The sequence below is a fragment of the Peromyscus eremicus genome, chromosome 7 (genome assembly GCF_949786415.1).
Source record: "Peromyscus eremicus chromosome 7, PerEre_H2_v1, whole genome shotgun sequence".
In the NCBI taxonomy this organism is placed as follows: domain Eukaryota; kingdom Metazoa; phylum Chordata; class Mammalia; order Rodentia; family Cricetidae; genus Peromyscus; species Peromyscus eremicus.
Window position 1 is genome coordinate 83,811,226 of NC_081422.1, and position 21,630 is coordinate 83,832,855.

General features: G+C 41.1%; 1 protein-coding gene across 2 annotated transcripts in view; it reads right to left on the bottom strand.

Annotated features, from left to right (window-relative positions):
* Positions 1-502: 502 nt before the first annotated feature.
* The window catches only part of LOC131915263 (uncharacterized), an 86,422-nt gene continuing 65,294 nt past the window's right edge, over positions 503-21,630 (bottom strand). Inside the window, exons 5-15 of one of the 2 annotated variants that reach the window (XM_059268352.1) lie at positions 18,547-18,581; positions 17,726-17,750; positions 15,086-15,208; positions 12,286-12,353; positions 11,803-11,827; positions 9,636-9,676; positions 9,219-9,243; positions 8,926-8,994; positions 7,746-7,802; positions 6,047-6,164; positions 503-663 (exon numbers count right to left, since the gene is read on the bottom strand). In XM_059268352.1, the coding sequence (XP_059124335.1) occupies positions 6,070-6,164; positions 7,746-7,802; positions 8,926-8,994; positions 9,219-9,243; positions 9,636-9,676; positions 11,803-11,827; positions 12,286-12,353; positions 15,086-15,208; positions 17,726-17,750; positions 18,547-18,581 (563 nt within the window). In that variant the 3' untranslated portion in view covers positions 503-663; positions 6,047-6,069. The remainder of the gene's footprint in view (positions 664-6,046; positions 6,165-7,745; positions 7,803-8,925; positions 8,995-9,218; positions 9,244-9,635; positions 9,677-11,802; positions 11,828-12,285; positions 12,354-15,085; positions 15,209-17,725; positions 17,751-18,546; positions 18,582-21,630) is intronic. The other variant, XM_059268353.1, reaches the window with a different exon arrangement.

Here is a 21,630-nt window from a genome sequence, read left to right on the forward strand (position 1 = left end):
TCCAGTCAAAGAGAAAGAAGAAGGATTTTATGAGCAAGTGCATCAAGATCATGATGGGGAAACCTGCAGAGACAACCAAACCAAACTGGTGGGAACTTGTGAAAGTTGGATCAATGGCTGTGGAGCCTGCATGGGACTGGGCTAGGCCCTCTTCATGACAAGCCTGATCTGTTTGGGGGGCCCCGTGGCAGTAGGATCAGAATCCATCCCTGGTGAGTGAGTGGGATTTTGGGAGCTCACTACCTATTATGGGACACCTCTAGCAGACTTAGGCAGGGGGGAGGGGCTTGGACTTGCTTCTGCTGGATGTGTTTCCTCATGGGAGGCCTTGCCTTCTTCAGGGGAGAAGTAGGGGGTTGGTTATGAGGGGGAGGCTCGGGGGGGGGAGAGAAGGAGAGAAGAGGTGGATCTTTAATTGGTGTATAAAATGAATGGAAAAATTTTCTTAATAAAAAAAAGAGTTGGCACTCTGCTCCAACAGGCAAGGCATTTAGGAACCAGAGACTGATTAAGGAGAGCTGTATTGATCTGTACAGGCAGCTTCTGAAGCTGCTCAGAGGCTGGTCCCACTGACTGTTGTCCATAAACAACCAGGTAGCAGGATATGTCCTGGGGTGTGACAGAGCCTGGAGGTCTGGTTCCTTCTCCTTGATTCTGGCAACCCTAGGAAGGAAGAGAGGAAGTAAAGATCAGAGCAGGGAAAGCCAATGTTATCCACCTTCCAACTATACAGCAGATCTCCCCACGAGGTGTAATGGGTCATCATTTTTATCTGTCATGTGGACCTCAATGCTTATTTTCTCACACCATGTGTTTCTGTGTGTCTGTGTGCTTGTGTGCTTGTGATTATTATAGTCATGTGTCTTCATCACCAGCCTTTGAACTTGGGCATAAGGCATTTCATTTTCCATAACTCAGTTTCCTCAACTGACATGTGGATGTCAGAGCCCCAGATTGGCAGTGTTCTTTGAGAATCAAGAAGATGGACTGTGCTGTTGAGTTCTTAGCCATGTAATCCACCTCCTTGCCAGAAGTCCCTCTTAATTCACTCAACTGAGAGAAGGTTCAGCGCAAAGAGACACACTTCCTTCTGGGGACACCTCCTGAGGAGCAGATGCTGGAACTAACCTGAAATATACCTCTTCTCCTTAAATAACTCTGTCTTCTGCTTTCTGGTTTGTGGAACTGCAGTGAGCAAGGCTAGAAAATGCCCCACTATCTCTACACATGCAGAACTAAAACTTGTCTTAATTAATACTAGAAGCACACATTAGTAGGTCCATATCTAGGACTTAGAGGAAGTAACTACTCCGTGTTAGCTGCCTAGGTAAGAAGAAGGATTCAGCCTCACCACAATCACTTCCTCTACTCTCTACTTACCATCCAAATAATACCTTAAATTTTTATTTTAAAAAATGTTAGGACAGCTCCCTAATGAAAAAGCTAAAAATGTTGAAATGGTCATACCCACCCGGTTTACAATCATGACAGTCTGTCTTCCTATTTTATCTGAATACAACTGATTTAGTACCTACAGGAAAATCTTAGATAATGATTCTCATTTAATTGACTGTGACAAGCTTTCAGAGACAACCTTGAATCCAAGGATATACAGTCTGGCTTTAATCCACATGAACGAAGGTGTTAACATCTTGGAATGAAATTTGAGAACTCAATGAGGAGAAAAACTCATTCATATCTACAGGTAATATGTATGGGAGAAAATATTTCGTATTCATTGTGTAGTCTCAGAATGGAAGTAGTGTGACATAATTTCACAGTTAAAGTTCTTCCCCAGTTTTAATATTGGAAATTTCCATGTCCATTCCCTCATTCCATGTACCCCTTTCAAAATAAGGAAAACTGTGAGTGCTGGTGAGATGAGTAACATTCCTTCTCTAGTTGAGGGTTTAAGAATCTATGAGGAGACAAACTATGAGACAGGTCTGTGCAATTGAACTGAAGACCTTCTGTCAGTGAGGGCAGCACCATGCCATGGGCTGGTGTAGAAGACTGAGCAAAAAGGTGTGAAACTGAAATCAAATGAGCACAAGCATTCATCGATCAGTGCTTCCCAATTACACATGCATATAACCTGATGATGCATCCTCCCATGACCATGATGGATTGATTATATGTCCTCTGAACCTGAGGAAAAAAGCCACCTTAGTTGCTTTGGTCAGGACAAGAAGAAAAGTAACTAATACAGTCAGTTGTAGTTTTAAATTTCTTGTCAGTTGCTCTCCTGAGGTGGCTTACAATTGCATGTGAAAACGAGGTGGGAACTATTGGCTAAGTCTTCATTTTGCAGATCAAAATCAAGGAGGCAAGTATGTTTAATTGACATCCTTGCTGAACCTATGGAAATAACCAAGCCCAACCCACTGAACTCTTTCTTACACCAAGACATGCCCTTTGGTAATGATTCACAATCACAGAAAACTCACCTGAAATGGGAATGTGGCCAAAAACTAGAAGGCACAGCCTTTCTGTTTTATAATCATAGTCCAAACCAGAGTGATTAGTTTGAATTAACAGTCCCAGACTCACTGAATTAATCTTTAGCTAGCAGAGTTTTGTCCAGGAATGCCTAAACTAATTTATATCTCATAGCACACATAACATCAACAATTTACATCTTGTTGGACATTTGCCATTTTCAATTTAGAAAATTTGTCCTAATATTTAACTGTCAAATTGTTTATGACTATCCCAGCACTGGTGATATTCAGTGTCTTCATGGCATATCACTGGTTAAGTTGTTAAGAGTAAAAAAATACATCAGACAAGATCTTTGATGTATTAATTTTATATATACACAAAAGCTCTCTTGGATATTTTGAAAGTTGCACACATTTTTTGTAAGTTTATAGAGAAAGAATTTGTCAAGTAGTCCAAATTGGCCTTGAAATTCTCCTGCCTCACCCCCCCAGATTGCAGGGATTTTAGGCATGGGCCACGTGCCTATGAGAAAATTATATTTTATCAACTTTTTATACTTTGCTGTGCCCAGTCTAGCCTGCCTACAGGAAGAGTATTGATGAGGAAAGGACATAAACCAGCAAGAGGCATTACTAGAAGGAAATAGCAGGCCAAATGACAAGTAAGCAAATAAAAGGTAGTCCATGTTGGTCTAGACCACATAGCTTAAATCTGCTTATTGGAACCCACAACTGTGACAGAGTTTAAATTACATTCAACCTGGTTTGATCTTAAGGGTTGTGACCATTCTCCAAAGCTAGAATTCTTAGCTTTGGGAGCCTAAACTCAGGAAGGACATGCTTGTAATCTCCACACTGGAGAAGATGACTTAGAAGCATTGAGAGTTTTTGGCCAGCTTATTCTGAGTTGCAGGTCAGCCTGAGCTACACAGTGAGATCATGTATAAAACAAACAACAAAAAACAACCCAATACACACACACACACACACACACACACACACACACACACACACACACACGCCAAAACAAAACAAATACTATTTGCAAGGTATTTCTCTGATGTGATATTCTCTAGTTAAAACACAAATATTTTGGGAAGAGGGAACACATAAAGCCTTTTTAGTTGTGTACATGTTGCTATAAACAAATTACTAGTCTTATAGTTAGGGTTTCTATTGCAGTAATGAAACAACATGACCAAAAACAACTTGGAGAGGAAAAGGGTTTATTTTGCACCAGTTCCTATAGTTCATCATCAAAAGCAGTGAGGGCAGGAACTCACACAGGGAAGGAACCTGGAGGCAGGAGCTAATGCAGAGACCATGGAGGGGTGCTTCTTATTGGCCTGCTTCTCATGGCTTGCTCATCCTTCTTTCTTACTGAACTCAGAACCAACTGCCAAGGGATGGCACCACCCACAATGGGTTGGGCTCTCCTCAATCAACCACTAATTAAGAAAATGCCCTAGAGCTTGACCTTACGGAAGCATTCTCTCAATTGAGGTTTCTCTCTCACACATAGCTCTAGCTTGTGTCAAGCTGACAAACATATAGGCTTTTCTGCCAGTAAGTTTGGGATGACAGAGAGAATGCCCCGGCAAGCACTGCCTTGGTGGGACTAGGATTGTAAAAGAGATTCAGGAATAAAACAGGGTCCTAGATCTTACCAGGTCTTAACAGGTGACAAAGTCACTGTCTTTGGATCCATGTCCTGAAAGAAGCTCTCCAACTAGGTTCTGGGGGGGTATTCTGGCCATTGGCTAACACTTATCTGCCTCCAGCCATTGAAAGCCAGCATTCATACCAAGTACCTTGGGCCTATAAATGTAACACAAATCTTGAAAGGTTTTATAATAAAAAAAAAACAGAGCTAGATATTGGGGTAAAAGTTGAAAGATCAAAGAAGCAGAACAGCCAGCCACTAGCTTACCTCTATGAAGTCCTCAGCCTCAAGAGAGCGAGTTTATGTTTCCTCAAGCCTTATATACCTTTCTGTGTCCTGCCATATTACTTCCTGGGATTGAAGGCACGTGTCACCACTGCCTGGTTCTGTTTCTCTCATGCAGCCCAGTGTGGCCTTAAATTCACAGAGATCAAGACAGATCTCTGCTTCCCGAGTGATAGGATTAAAGGTGTGTGCCACCACTGCCTGACCTCTATGTCTAATTTAGCGGCTGGCTCTGTCCTCTGACCCCCAGGTAAGCTTTATTGGGATACACTATATATTACCACATATAAACAGAGGACAAATAAAGGGTTATTTCAATAGAGATGAGACTCTGCAGTGGCTGAACAGCCCTTCCTAGGCTGCCAACCCATCATAGTCTGAGAACATCTACTTCCCAGGGACTGTGCTATGTGCAAGACCTGGGATGCACTTTTCCAAATTGTGGCCTCATCTTCTGTGTATCTCTGTTCCACTCTCAATGCCTCCAGTAACTTATACCTGAAGAAGGCCCTGGCAAGGCAGAGTTGTGGTTTCTGACCCTGATGATACCACAAGCCTTTGGGACCTTGCTATCTCAAAGTGGAAAGAGCTCTTGGAAAATTACTTTTCTCTCTCCAGCAAGTTTCCTCAACTCTGTAAAAAGTGTTACTGATTCAGGCTTGGTCAGGTTTCTCCACTCTCATCTCTCAGCCCCACTCTCCACCGTTTCCTCTTGATGCCATTGTTATATTCATTGACACAAGTAACCTCATACCCCAACATGTGGTTCTTAGTGTACTGCATGACCTGACCTGTGCATTTACCTTCCATCCTCACGCTCCTAGTCCTACCTAGTTTGATGTCAAGCTGATCCAAGCTAAAGTCATCTGGGAGGAGGGAGCCTCAGTTGAGAATTTGCCTACACAAGGCTACAGGCTGTCGGCAACCTTGTAGAACATTTTCTTTTTCTTTTTTTTAATTTTATTTTATAATTTAACTTAATTTTACATATCAGCCACGGATTCCCTTGTCCTCCCCCCTCCCGGTAACCCCCCTCCCCGTTTTCCCCCCAGCTCACCCCCCATTCCCATCTCCTCCAGGGCAAAGACTCCCCTGGGGATTGAGTTCAACCTGATAGATTCAGTTCAGACAGGTCCAGTCCCCTCCTCCCAGGCTGAGCTAAGTGTCCCTGCATAAGCCCCAGGTTCCAAACAGCCAGCTCATAGTAGTGATTGATAGAAGAGAGCCCAGCCCACTGTGGGTGGTGCCATCCCTAGGCTGGTGATTCTGGGTTCTTTAAGAACATAAGCTGCACAAGCCATGAGAAGCAAGCCAGTAAGCAGAACTCCTCCATGCCCCCTGCTTCAGTGCTGCCCACAGGTTCCTGCACTGAAGGTCACAGACAGACTAGGTGGAGGGTAGGAGTCCAGCATCCACAAAGATTCTGGACTCATTAAGGAAATGGAGTAGCCTGACATGGGCTCTCCTATAGCAAACTCCCTACACCCAACATCCCCTGACAACTGTACAAAGCTTTGATATAGCAATTTTTCTTCTTAGTGAAGCTCTGCTACCAAGTAAACTGGAGGCTCAACTGTCTGTCTGTATACCCATTTCTCTGTTCCTCCTGCCCCCAGTGATTTTAACTTCATGACATCTCTGGGTATGCAGTACTTACTAGGCAATATTGGAGACTTTTTATCAGTAGTAGCGCTTCCTCCTTTTCTTCTTCTTCTTTATGGGTACAATATCTTCATCTGAAGATTTAGTTGGGGCTAGATACAGCACATTCAGCACTAGGAATAAAGTAGGAATAGGTTCAAAACAGGGGAGGAGTCATGGAACAAAGCTCTGGGACATTGTTGGGTATTTCTTGCAGGGAACAAGTTGACCATCCTAGGTGAGTGACTGCTCCCACACATGCCACCTTCCATGCTATCGACATTGTTTGGGAGAATTTTCTATTGGCTGTTTGTTGTTTTGTTGTTTGTAATTTTTGGATGTTCCCTTTGGGTCTCCTTTCATATCAGAAACAAAGCTTTGCTTGCTAACTGTGTTGTGCTTAGCATCCCTGTTCCCATTCTGTTCAGCTCCCTGCTTTCCTCAGCTAGGCAAGAACAATCTTTCACCTCTTTTCCATAAAGAAAGGTGTGACCAGATAACCTGTTAAGACCCAACTGTGGCCGGGTGGTGGTGGTGCACGCCTTTAATCCCAGCACTCGGGAGGCAGAGGCAGGCAGATCTCTGTGAGTTCGAGGCCAGCCTGGGCTACCAAGTGAGTTCCAGGAAAGGCGCAAAGCTACACAGAGAAACCCTGTCTCGAAAAACCAAAAAAAAAAAAAAAAAAAAAAAAAAAAGACCCAACTGTGTCTTGCTGGGCATGTCCCTAAGAAATGTCTCATTGTATACACTTCCCATTGGGATTTTTGGCTGACCCATAAATTTTATAAAGAACTCAGGTGAGGCCACATTTCAAGGGAAGGGGAAGAAAACCAGGTACACTTAAGCACAAAACAGGAATGAATCCTGGGACCCATGTTGGATGATTAGGCCCCATCAGATGGGCAATGCAACCCAGTATGCACAATCAAGAACATGGCAGCAAGGACTTTCATGGATTACTAGGCATAAAGTGCAGAGTTCCCATTCCACTCAGGAAATAGGGAAGAGAGTGGAGAAGGCTCTGGGTAAGGGACAGAAGAGTGGTCAAATAATGTGGGCAGTGAAGTGGGCTCCTTCATGGATGTGGACACATTGATTAGAAAGAGGAGTCCCTGAGTTTACACAAGGCAGAATCAATGCATCAGAAGTAGAATACAGAGAAGGCAGACATACTTTGCAGTAAAGAGAAACCCTCACCCTATTGCAGGGGTTTCATAAAAGACATTTGGGGAATATACCCTCCTTTGATTCAAACTCTAGACCAGTGAAGATAGGTGAGAACTATACTAAGTATGAAGCACATAAAAGTTCCAGACAGCTCAGAGGACAGAATACACAGGCAGACATGGCAAGGTGATCTGATGAGACAGGGCAGGAAATTGACATTCAAACATAAAGAGGATAAGCCAGAGAGGACTCAAAAGATAAAATACAAGTGGCCATGCACTTTAAATCCTGGGATCTTTTGCACCAATTATAAACTAGGAATATCTGAAAAGGAGCCCTTATCTGGGCCAGATCCATGTTCAAGTACTAGGTCAGAAGCTCCAAGATAGATGTCAGTGTGTCCTTTGACTCATTCACCCTAGAGGTCAGTCTAGTGTGAGGAGCACAGGGTGGAAATGAGCTCACATACAGCCTTCCTTTTTTCCCTGTCCCCACAGACACCTTGTCCACATGACAGAGTAGACCCAGAATGCAATGTTGTTACCTACCTGGAGCTACAGTACTTGATACCTTTCTCAGCTCCCAGAGCTGTACTTCAAAAGCATCTGGAAGAAAGCAAGCAGAGTGGCTCATTCTGCCTACAGAAGATACAACCATATCAGTTCACACCAGATCAGCCTCAGCTTTCCACTGGTTCCTTGACATCTTAGGTTATGGAAGGTGCTTCAGTGTGGCCAGACTACTCACTCTGCCACCTACCCATAGAGTGCCCTTCATATAAAGACTGAATGGAGGCTGGAGAGATGGCTCAGAGGTCAAGAGCACTGGCTTCCAGAGATCCTGAGTTCAATTCCCAGCAACCACATGGTGGCTCACAACCATCTATAATGAGATCTGGTGCCCTCTTCTGGCATGCAGGCACACATGCAGGTAGAACACTGTATACAAACAAACAAATAATAAATAAATAGAAGCTGGTACTTTAAGATTTTAGAAAAAAAAACTGAACAGAAACATTGAGGTACTGTTACAAGTTCTGCAGGACCAGCCAGAAGAGGCTTAGCTTCTTCTGCATTGTTGGGCCCACACTACAAGACCTTTGTACTCAGGTTCATGTCATTGACTATAGAGAGTTGTGATCCAATGACAGTTCCTTCTGTCACAACTCACCAATCAAAAGTGAGTACCACGTGTACATTTTTTCCCAGACTACATCAGAATACACACAATTGCCAAGGAGAGCTACTAATTACAACCGAAGGCTAGGAGCTTTGGAAGTGACAGAGGCAGGAAGGATGGATGTTCTGGTAAAGATCATATTTTTATTTTTAAGTTTATTTCATCTGTATTGCCTGCATTTGAATGCCTGTATATCACTTGCATGCAGGCCAGCCAAGACCAGAAGAGGGCATCAGATACCCTGGAATTGAGATACAGACAGTTGTAAGCAGCTATATGGGTGCTGAGACTCAAATCTGGTCCTCTGGTAGAGCAGCCAGTGCTCTTAATCAAAGAGTCATCTCTCCAACTCCCCCAAGTCATCTTTAATTGTCAGTGGGGTTTGGTGTCATTGTTTTTATCCCTCTTTACAATTATGTCTGAAAGGAGTAGTACACAAATCTCCATGCAAATCTACACCTCACTGATACATTCCCCACTGCAGAAGGTACAACCTGGCTGTTTCCTGGATCCTCTCCCATTGATTCCAGTAGACACGCTGTTACTTACCAGGAAAGCTCTCTTTACTATCGATGTTCTGTTGTTCTTCAACATCTGTGTCTCCCACCTGGGCTACATCTGCAAGAACATCAGGACAAAGTGTACCAGGTAAATCCACGAGAGCGCACACAAAATTAACCCCAGTTCTTCTTGGGATTTTCCATGGAGTGTCTATGGCAGAATCATTTCCTCTCATTTAACTTTCAACCTTCCTTCCCTACAAGAATCCTGATTCAGGCTTTTTATTTAGGAAGGAAACACTAAGAGATTTCGTGAACAAGAGAGGGATTTCAGATACTTACAACTTCCTAGCATATTGGAAGCCACCTGCAATTATAAAACAGAAAGCATTGTTAAGATGGGCTGTACTATATGCTTCACAATGGTCTGGTTTTCTCTGGATGACTTGGGGAAAATGGGAATATAGCTCTACTGGTGCTGCATATGACACCAGTACAGATGGAAAGAGCCTTCCCTGCATTGTACTTCCCAAGTCCATTAACACTGCAAGCAAATCCTTAATAGAACAGGGAAAGTAATTTCTGAGGAAACTGCTTCTATGATTCAATTTTAATAGATGTGGTGATGTCAACGACACTAGAGAGCTGGAGACCCAGTGGCAGGAAAACCACCTGAACTCCACAAAGGAAACTGTTTTTAAAGAGTAACACACAAGGAACCCAAATATTTTTGTAGAAGACACACAGAGGTGCTCTTACCGTATGCTTGGATTCTGGAACATGTATACCACCTGGGAAATCTAGGAGAAAACAGAGTAACTGTGATGATGTTGCCAACTAATGATTATAAAACACTCAGGAAATATTCTCAATGTTCACACATGTGTATGGAGATAGCTTGGGCTGCTGTTGGGCCATCCTCAAGTGTAGAAGGATGGTCCAGAAAAGAAAAAATAACAGAACAAAATAAGACCTAGGATCCTGGTTCCTCAATTAAAGCCACTTTAAACAATATAAAATAAATCCAGCTGATTCACACTTTGAGGTATATACTTGTAATCACAGCATTCAAGTGGCAGGTGAAGAAGGATCAGGGTTCAAGGTCAGCTTCAACTTTATAGTGAGAAAGAGGCTAGCCTGGGATAAATGTTTCCCTGTCTCAAAATAATATATATATATATATATATATATATATATATATATATATATATATATATATTAAAGCAGCATAATTTCTAACTGTATTCTAAATATTTATCCTTACACTCATAGGTCAGTGTAGCTTTTACCATCCAACAGAACAATTTCTCTTTGTAAGAGAATGAGATCATAACAGAAAACTACAACAAATGCAAATGCAGAGAACAAGTGACTGTGGGGTGCCCGGCCTGAACCATCCATTTAGAACACTATTCCTGCAACCAAAAACTGTGGAGAATGGGAGAAAATCCTCTTCCCCAGGGAACAGCCCAATGGATTTTCAAGAAGAGATGGTCAGCTCTGAAATCTCATAGTACAGATAACATTATATGCAAAGAAGCTGGTCAGTGGTGGAGCATGCCTTTAATCCCAGCACTCGGGAGGCAGAGGTGGGCAGATCTCTGTGAGTTTGACACCAGCCTGGGCTACAGACTGAGTTCCAGGGAAGGTGCCAAAGCTATACAGAGAAACCTTGTCTCGAAAAAAAAATTATATGTAAAGAGTGGATTGTGTATATATATATATATATATATATATATATATATATATATATATATATTTAGGAATACACACACGCACACGCACACACACACGCACCACACACACACACACACACACACACACACACACACACAACTAAAATCTACAGTTACAGGAAAGGAGGCGAGAGGGCATGAATTTGAGGAAGAAAGGGGACCGGACATGGGGATGATCAGAGGGAGGAAAGAGGAAAATGACACAATTTAATTTAAAAAAATAAAAAGTTTCAAAGCACAGTATGTGTAATTGTTAACACTTGTTATCTGTCACCAACAGATGTTTCTCAGAACTGCACTGGCTGCTCAACTGAGTCTTTCTTTGGTTATCGATAAGCTAGGTTGGAAAATCTTATTGTTCACAGTGCTATTAGAAAGTGTACTATAATATTTTTGTCATTTTTCTTTTATGTTTTGGGTCAGCTTCTAAGATATGAGTCCAGAATCTACAGAAGTAAGCCACCTTGTCCTTAATAATTGTTTTTAACTCCAAAGGTCTCTGGGAAATGACCAGACACAGTCTGAAAGACCAGAAAGTCTTTGGACTTTCACGAGTGACTTCAAGCATCTGTGGATGTGGCCTAGTTTAATATGCAGTTAAAAGGACATGGAGGCAATTTGCCATGAATGGTCAGCATCTGAACCACGTGGTAAACTCTCAGCCCTGCTGATAATGCTCTAATTTTTTTTCTTAAATGAATTTAAGGCTCAACCATGGAAGCAAGAGCAATGGATTACCCAGATAGATTTATGTTTTAACTTTCTGCTTTTGACTTTGAGTCAGGGAATCTTCATTTTTGTTCTGAAGCAGGGGTTATAACAATTCTCAGGCACAAATATCATGAAACCAGTGGAGCTAATAAAGTATAAAATTCATTTAAATTGTGTGTGTGAGTATGAACTATGTCCTCTATAAACCATCACCCTGTGCACAATCACATACACTCAGAATCACAAGACATTGAAGCACATGAAACCCTAACATTCTTTATGCACGCAGCCTCGTGGAAATCTATGCAGAAACTTGACTGTAAAAGGGTATCTAGAACACCTTTAAAAAATCATGTTGACTGTTTTGCTCCTTCCAGAAAGAGCAAGTTGGGTGGCCTTTCAAAGAGAAGACAGTAAGGGACACCCTACCTATCTTAGCACTTACATTTTTCCTCATCAAGGAGTTAAACAATACTTACAACTTTGGTATTCTTCCCAAGCTCCCTGAAATTACAGAAACAAAGACATTTTGAGGGTAGCATCATGGGACAAGTAGGCACATGCCTTTATTTTTCTTTGTCAGTATGGAAAACGCATGGCAATCACTGCCAACATTAATAGCTGGTAAAACAAAGATAAGATATATCTGTGACAAAGCTATGATTTTTTTCTTGAATGATGTATCTCTAACCCTCCTTCAGTCCCCAATCAAAAAATAGTTAATCCAAGGAAGAAGAATTGTTTTCCAGAGGGACAGGTAGAGCATCTGTTTTGTACCCTGTCTGTGCCATTCACAAATGCTCTTTCTCTTAAGATGTCCATTGGCAAGGGACAGTTCTACTACTAAAGAAAACACAGCATAGTATATATAACACACACTATCATATTTTAATGGCAAAACTCAATGAAATAGAAAATTCAGATAGCAACATTTCTATGTCAGTCACGAAAGGTCACTTTACCTCATCATGATGGTTGAACTCTTCCTCTCGACAAAAAATCTGTTTAATATCAGGGACATTTGTAGAACCTAGGAAGACAGAGTGACTGTTAATCACTGGTGCTGTGGCCTATGGCTTCCTGAGAGGACACAGCTTAGCTTAAACAACAGGATTGTATGTATGGCTATGCTCTGAAGGCTAGACCAAGTAGTTGCTGGAGCATCCTCATTGAAAGCACCCAGTCAATGAGAAGCAGGGAATAAATGGAACACTTGCAGTGTGCTGATGTCAACAGAAGACAATAAGATAGTTTTCCAATGGTACAAGATTCCCATTACGCCTATCAATCACTTGAAAACCAGACAGTCCTCTAAAATCAAGAAATAATGTGAGTTTTAACTTATACTAAGTGCCATCTAGTACACACTCTCCAGGATACCCAAAAGAATATGGTTTATGGAGTGGCATCAGTGAACATGAGAAAATAAAGACCATGATAATGTCTCCCCTCTGCAGCACATCTGGGCACCTCAGAATGCCAGAAATGAAGCAAGGCTCATAGCAATCCAGGAGCTAATTCAATGAACCATGCAGCATTTTAACTTCTAGTGGCACCATGCTCCATTCCCTAGTTCAGTGCATGAACTACAAAGGGACAGTCACATACTGGGGAAAGGAAAACCTTTAATGCTGTTGTGTTGGAGCAGCACAACTTTTCTCTGGAGTAGATATTATTTTTAAAGTGGACTAATAAAGCTATGTAATTTTTATCTTGGGAGTAGAAAAGCCTTTTCCTAAGTCATCTGCTAAAAGCATTGGCAGACCATGTTTTTCTGGTGGTTTCCTGTGGTGATAAGCATATTCTGGGGCAAACATTCCAGAAAATGAAATTACAATAAAATGAGTATCGTGGAGATTATTTACACACTTCCTACATTTTTTTTAGTAATCTAGAGTTTACAGTAAGGACAAAGTATATTCAACTTATAATACATGGCCTGTAAAAAGTGGTCCAAAGCTAGCAGGAGCAGACATACTTGTGATGAGCTAAGGCCTTGCACCTACTGAAGACACTTGGAAGAAATGGACTTCTTACCCCAAGATAAAACATACAAGTATACTAAAGCACATAGGGCAGATACAAACAAGGTCCAGATAGGTCACAGGAAGGCTGATATCATGTTTCTAAGTCCTAGTACACAGGTAGGAATTCATGGGAACTCCCAAGACTTCTGACCTTGTAGATTGAACCCAGAATGCATTAAAAGGGGTCAAAGCTAGGCCAAGGTCAAGCTTCCTCCTCATCTACTAGGTCAGTTGTTGCAAGACAGATGCCAGCTCTCAGATATCCATTACTTCAGTCATCTTGCACATCAACCAGTCCAGGAAAAGGAGAAGAAAATTCAAATGAGTGAAACTCATATGTTTTACACTTACTTCCAGGGATGGAGGCCAGACTAAAAAGCCTTTCTGTCAGTTTAGCCATGCCATTCTCTGGGTTTCGTTAAAACAGGTCTAAACATTGAAGAGAAGACCATGAAGATGGTAATACAAGCTCTAAAGGACTAGAGGAAGAGAATCTGATTCTCCTGCAGCATTGAGCCAACACTATGAGACTTTCATATCCAAGTTCATATGTATGAGCACACATGAGAGAATTGTCCTAAGCAGAGAGATGGGCTTTACCATAGGTTAGCACACAACCATAAACAAAAAGTACTTCAGGGCTACTGTGATGATTTATCTCAATTATCAATTTGATGAGATCCAGAACCTCAGAGCACACCTGTGGGACATTATAGTGACTAGGAAAGCTGAGGTGGGATGATCCACCAACTGTGGGGAGACATCAATTCCTTGACTGGGATCTTGGACAGTAAAAATAGAAGAAAGTGAGTTGTGCAATACCATTGATTTTTCACTGCTTTCTGGTTCTGGTTACTTAGAGCTTCTCTCTCTATAGATGTTCTACAATCATGAAATGAATTCTCAAGCTAATTTCAAAATAAACCTTTCAGCTCTAGTTTGTTTTTCTCAAAGTATTTTGTTAAGGAGAATAGAAAATTAATTTAGGCAGCATTTCTATGGAGAGTTGTTGTGTATCCTTATGCTTCTGAAAGAGGAAAAGCACAAGAACCTTCCATTTTTCTTGTACTTACAGATCTCTTTCCTGCTCTCTCACACTCACAAGCACAGGATGTGACACTGCCACTGCTGGGATCCTTCCCCATTGAACCTGATTAAGAAGACTGCTATATAAATCAAATTTCACCTGTATTTTTGGACTCTTCAGATCAAATCCATTTCTGTTACCCACATGTGGGAATAAGTAGCAGATAGAGATGCTCACCCGTTCCTGCCCACATCAGGTGAAACTACATCAACTTACACATGTGCCCCAGCTTTCCTCTAGTTCATGTTATTCAGCAAGATCCAAAGTGACTTTTAAATATATCTTTAATTTCTATGGTTGTCTGGGTGGTGGTGGCCCATGTCTTTAATCCCAGCACTCAGGAGACAGAGCCAGACGGATCTCTGTGAGTCGAGCACAACCTGGGCTACAGAGTGGGTTCTAGGAAAGGCACAAAGCTACACAGAGAAACCCTGTCTCGAAAAACCAAAAACCAAAACCAAAAACCAAAAAAAAAAAAAAAAAACAAACTCAAAACTCTATGGTTGTATTTCTACTGATGAGATACATTAACATTTTTTACATATTAAAAGTTCTGATAAATCTTTTCAGTTTTACAGATAGTACAAAGGATAATTGACTAATACATAGAACAGAAACAAAGCCTCAATATATCAATATGTACACTACCTTCCCTTTGTGTTTGTGGCATTTCTTTAGAAGTACTAGTGACAGCTGGAGCAGCTGGAGGTTCCTCTACATCTTGAGAGGTGATAGTTTTCTTTTTATAAAATCTTCGAAATATTGAAAATACTGGGAATGTAGTCACAACAGAGAGAGTTATGTTAATTTATGGCAGAAAAACAGAAAACTAATCACGGCTGTGTTTGTAAATTTGATCTAATTTCCTGTTTCCAGCTAGTCATCAGAGTCAGAGTATTGCTTCAAGAAGATCACCATACTTTGTGATTAAGCAGTATACAGACGCTATAGGTAATGTCTGCATTTACGTGGCTGGTACAATACAGAAAAGCAGCAGGACTGAATGTGTTATATGGGTTTGATGCCAGATGGGAGGCCATCCTTCTGAGAATCACATGAATACAACTGCTGTTCACACAATTCCTCTTTCTTCCATGCTTTTCTCCAAACACTGGAAGTTTCAGAAGGACTTCTCATGATACTTTCTAGTCTAAAAGAGAACTACAAATGGTAAATCATAAGGAAAGGAACACATACAGCAGAAATATTCCAATGATGTTTGTTAAATATCAGAGGAATTCAGCTAGATGCTAGTGACTGAATTCAGAGTGATCCATTGGTCCAGCATGGGGAGCATGGCTGTTGTTGACCTTCATTCTTCATTTGCCCATGGTACTTAGAGCTCACAGAGAACATATGGTATTGCCTTAGATGAGTTGAGAAGTAAAGAACTGTGTGCATTCCCTACTTTTGACTTTTAGGTACCACAGTAGTTATATTCCTGTCACTGTGACCAAACACCTGACACAAGCAGCCTGAGAGAGATATTCTTTACCTTCCAATCTTTGACTCAAAATTGGAGTAGAGGGCACTGGCTTAGTACAAATATGTGACCCTTCCTCTGCATCTTCAACCTGTCATATCCCTCTCAGTGACTAATTTTGATTGCCAGGGAACCACACTGAGAGATTATAGATTCAAGCATATTCCTTAGAAATACTCAGAGTCCAATTCATTCTAAACCATGTTATTGCATGGCGGTTTGACAAAAATGAAACTTCCCTTCAATTGGCCCAACCTTGATGTCTTCAACATGACCAAGCAAGAAAAGCAGTCTAGCATTTGGGTAATATGTATGCACATGGCTTTATAGATGACAAATATCCTCAGCCACTACATGGATAACCCAGATAAAGTGTAGCTAGAAGGGTAGAGTCTATATTAGCACCAAATGTGCACCATAACTGCTCTGCTCTGACTCATCAAAGTCCAGTTTCTACATACTCTTCCATCCACAGGCTCCATAGGGACAATTGAGTCACACTGACTCCATAATCATTTTTTAAACTACCTATAATGGAAGATTAGACAGAAAATGCCTATGTACAAAAGGATAAGTTTGAATTTATGATTCTCCTCACTCCAGCTCTGAAGAATTGGGTTTACCAAAGTGTGCCACCATGGGCACATATTATACAGCCATTACAATCAAATCCAGGACTTTGTATATGCTAAAGCACACTAAACCAACTGGTCTTTACATCCCTTCCCACTGACCCTCTCTGTCAAATCCTGACTGTGAGGTTACTGTTACACAGCCAGCATCTTCAAAATGATGATACCCAGCCATACTCTGCCTGTATAACTCACTGCTGCTTTTATCATTCCACTGAGTGCTCAGACATAGCAGGCAGCATGGAGAATGACGGCCAGTGATAGAAGTAATATTGGAACACAAACTCAAGCTCACCTTTAAAGATGTATATATAGCCAAAAGAATGATCCAGTGCAGCTCAAAAATGAAGGGATGACTGGAGGTCTAAGTGGACATTGCCCATAAATTGTGTTGCTCTTTGGGCTCATGTTAATGTTGTTAATGTCTAATCTGTTAAGCATTTACACCAGTTCTTACTGAAATGAGTCATCTCTACCATAAATCCAGTTATCACACACATCTGACCTATTTTTCAGTGTAGTGTCTCCTACAGTCAAACTCTGATCTGATCAAACATATGGACTTTCCATCTATCATACTTATGAGTGTCTGCAGGCAGGTAAAGAGCACTGCCCTGGCATTCTGCCCACTGTGGTACTCATCATTGTCTGGAATCTCCGTAGGGCTGGGTTATTGCAGGCAGATGCTGAGAAGCTGAACCTATCACATAGGGATTCTCGAGCCCTTGACAAGTAAAAAGTGCTTCCTGAGCTCTATCACTGGAAAGACCAATGACCTATCTCCTCACCTTGGGCTATGATTCTCCAGAGAGCTGGACAAAGAAACAAGTCTACCACATATCTGTATGGCAAGGTTTGAACTTTTTTGTAGGTAAAATGTGTATCTTGCTTTTTGAATTGACAAATTTGTCACTGGAAAGTGGACTGTACCATAGGGATAACTGTATTGGGGAAAAATCTATTTAGACCCTGCCTGGTGCACAAAATTCCAAAATAACTGAATGCATTGACTGTAGACACATGGGTAGGGCTGGTTACTCAGGGCATTGCCTTTCCCCCCGCCCCGCCTAAAACTCCCAATAGGAGTCTCATATCACATTGGTATACCAGAGAAAAGACAGCCAGCATTTAAATAATTCTAAAATGTGTCTTGAGTGATGCCATAATACATACTGCAATTGAATTTTCTATTCTTCACCTGTAATTGAAAGGAAAGAAAACACTTTGAGGTTCAGGTCATACAGAGTCTATTTGCATAGCTCTTTATTTCACCCTATGACACAGCATAGTGTAAAGTAGGATAAGGAAAAAGACATAAAAAAGACTGTATTGATATAATATATGAGGGTGTCACAGAAAAACAGAGCTACATATTTGTGACAAAAACTAATACATCACACACCTGCGCTGATTCAAAGCGAGGGCAGAGCACCTCTTCTGTTCAGCCTTCACTGAGGGCTCCCTGAGTTACATCACAACATGGCAGACCAACTTAACAACCTGATTTGGGAGATTATTTTCTTCTATGGGGGGGTCCTCCAATTATTTGCATGAATGCACATGTTTTAAATGTATCATACCCTAAATTTTCAAATATTGGATGCATGAAGCTTCCCACCATATAGACTTTTGGGAAACAACCCAAACTCCATCTAGATGACAGGTTGGAGAAACAAATAGGAATCTTAAGGAAAAATACACATCTTAATAGATGACATGCCTATTAACTTCTGAATCAATATTATACTCATTTTTCTAAAGAGGAGCCCTTTTTCTCCAGAAGAAAAGGCCCCCTCATACAGATTGTGATACTTGATGCTGGAAGATTTGATTCAATCTGGACCAGGATGGTACAATTCCTTTGTTCTTTTCCTAAACTAACTCTCAAATACCCACGATGCCCTGCTTAGTTTTGTTGTTCAGTGGGATATTCACTGAAACATAAGATCACTAAAGTAACCTTTCTATCTTAGAGAAAAGAAAGGCCCCCTTACCTTTTCTACCTTTACTGGTGTCTTTTCAGGTAATGCTAAGGAGACAGAAAGTAACTGTCAGCTCATGGTACTGCTTATTACTTATGCAGCATTCTTGCTTGATGTGGCTAAAAGTGCACGGACTCAGTACAAGTGACTAGACCTAATAAACAGATGGTTGGGTGGCTGCTGAACTGTCTTCCCTTGAAGGGAAATTAAAGTAGAGAGAGTCCTGGAGATATATGAGTAACCGAATTGTATTTCCAGACAGTGGAAACCTAAAGCAACATAAAATAATCTATCTGATTGAAGATTAAATACATATCTTTACATGTATTCTCTTTGGAGGGACCACTGGTATGGCTCAGTTTGCATGTGGAGGTCAGAAGACATATTGTGGGATCCCAAATTGTAGATGCATAAGATAACCCCTTCACCTAAGACTTAAGGAACATTTTGGTAGAAGAGTGGAAAGACTATAAGAACCAGAGGAACAGGACATATGCTGCTAGATGGTGTCTTCTAGACATGGCAGGGATGATATAACCCATGAAATCTCAATACAATTCCCCAAATAGGACCTGCATCAGAACAGTTTCTACTGATATGCCATCCTAGCCCAAGAGCTACAGGCAATCAATGGCTGTAGAGAGATGAAGAATCAATTTTCTCCATGGGTAAGCCCCCTCATAAGTAATTTAATCCCAAACCAACAACACTAAACATACAACAGCATACATAAGTATATATAAGAGCAACATTAAATGGACTCATCTGTATATGTAACTATAATTATTATCATAAAAGAAGTCATATATTTGAAGGGTGGACATGGGATGAGTTATATTGAGGAGAAGGTGGGATAGAGTAATGTAAATACAGTAGTCACATTAAATTCTCAAAGAATTAAAAATGTAAATTATAACAACCCTGATCTTTCACTTTTGTCTTCCTTCCTTCAATCAAGGTTTTTCATTGAAGCTACACCTGGAATAATAGCCAGCAAGACACAGAATCCTTCTTTCTCTGCCCCTGAATATGCTGGGGTTATGGGTGTGCACAGAATTGTCTGACTTTTTTATGTGCCCTGGAGATTCAAAATAGGGTACTGATGTGTGTACTGAACCATCTGTACACCATGCATTTAATGTTACACAACTATTTAAAAGTGAATGTTCATGTCCCATTACATTATCTCTCAAAGGTAAAGAATGATGCAATCTTGGTAACCATGAATAATAAGAGGTAAATTGTAATAATTCATCATATGTGGTACATATTTTATGGAATAACATTGCACAATGGATAATCTACATGTGTTTTATGTGTTTATGAACATAGTTTTCTTGTCTTTGTAACACTTCTGCTTTGTGAAGTATATATCAACAAGCAGCAACCCTTTTAAACTTACCAAAACTCCTAAATAATGATTAGAAGTTATGCATTTTTAGCAAGGTGAAGGCCAAAGACATGGGATTTCTTTTAGAGAAGGCACAAAGGATAGGCATTTCCCTGAAGGCGATCTTTTCCATGCAAAATGAAGGCCTGTGAACATGAGGCTACCACCAGTATATAGATGCAGGTAAATTCAAGAAAGAGTTATTTTAGGGAGCTGATATTTCACTAATTGGAGTCACAGCCTTATGTGTTTGGACCAAAGTGACCATCACATGTCAGTGACTTTACTGTTCTTTGTTACTCTTCCTAGGATTTCAGACAATTTTCTTCTAGTTGTGTGTGTGTGTTTGTCTATGTGTGTCTATCTGTCTGTGTGTCTGTGTGTATATCTGTGTCTACATGTCTCTCTCTCTGTGTGTGTGTGTGTGTGTGTGTGTGTGTGTGTGTGTGTGTGTATGTTTTCACTTGGTTGTTTTTTACTGTGTCTTGTATCACTCTGCTTATGTGACTGCTCCTAGCTGACTCTGATTAACTTCTCTGTCTTCACACATTCACATGCCTCAGTTGCTCACCACCAGCCTTTCAGCTCTGTCCATAAGGTAAAGGGATGAGCCAGATGACCTACTAAGATTCAACTGTCATTCTGGGCATGTAGTCCACAAGAAGTTTTCTGTTATGTCCTCTTATCTCCTAATGGTCTTCTGAATCTGATGAGTTTAGCAAAGGAGGGAGAGAAAAATATGGAATATAAAAGACATGACACATAGAGAGTCATTATGGGGACTCTTCTGAGCAATGTTTCATAGTATGAAACATCAAGAACAAGTTTCCTGATACAAGGGAATTGCCACACTTTTATATAGTTCCAGGTACAGAGTCTAGAGACCACATGGCACTCCAGAAACAGGAGAAAGTGGCTGGATAAGAAAGATGGGAGATTATGGGGTGGAGACTGGTCCTGGATCTCTGTGACACCTTGCTCAGAAACAATAGCTGCTGAGTTTAAGGTAAAAAGACACATAGCATTAAAGCTACAGAGATTGAATATGGAGCACAACAAGAGAATTCAGGAGATCAGACTTTCAAAGATCAAAGTTCTTGAACCTACCAAGGAAGGGAGGAAACACACTCCTTAGATATTAACTCATTTCCACCCAAAAACAAGCATGTCAGCTATTCCCTGGAGAAAGTCACAAATATGCAAAACATTGAGGACAGAGACAGCCTGTGGCAAGATGGGTGCCAAGAGAGTTGATTCCCAATTGTTCATGTCTTTTAGCCCTTGGAACATGGGTATTAGTTTATGGGAACTCCCTAAGGCACCATCTGCATCTTGGAGCTGGAATCAAGAACGCATGAAAAAGAACCAAGGCAGGGGCCAGAGATCAGATCCCTCCTCATTCACAAGGTCAGAGGCTCAAGGATGAATGACAATTCTCTAACCTCCTTTACACCTCAGTCATCCTGCATGGCAGTCCAGGATGAGGAGCATAGGCTGGGAATATACACTGCAGATGTGGTAGTTCTGTCAGAGTAAACAGCCGTTTTAGCCACACTCTACCCTGTTGGTGCCACATAAAGTAGGAGTTAACAGTGAAAAGAGGACTATGCATGGATTGCTACAAGTCCTGAAGGATGAAAGGGAAGGGCTCTGTTATTCCTGCATCATTGGGCCCACACTGCTAGACTGCTATAGAATAATCCTTC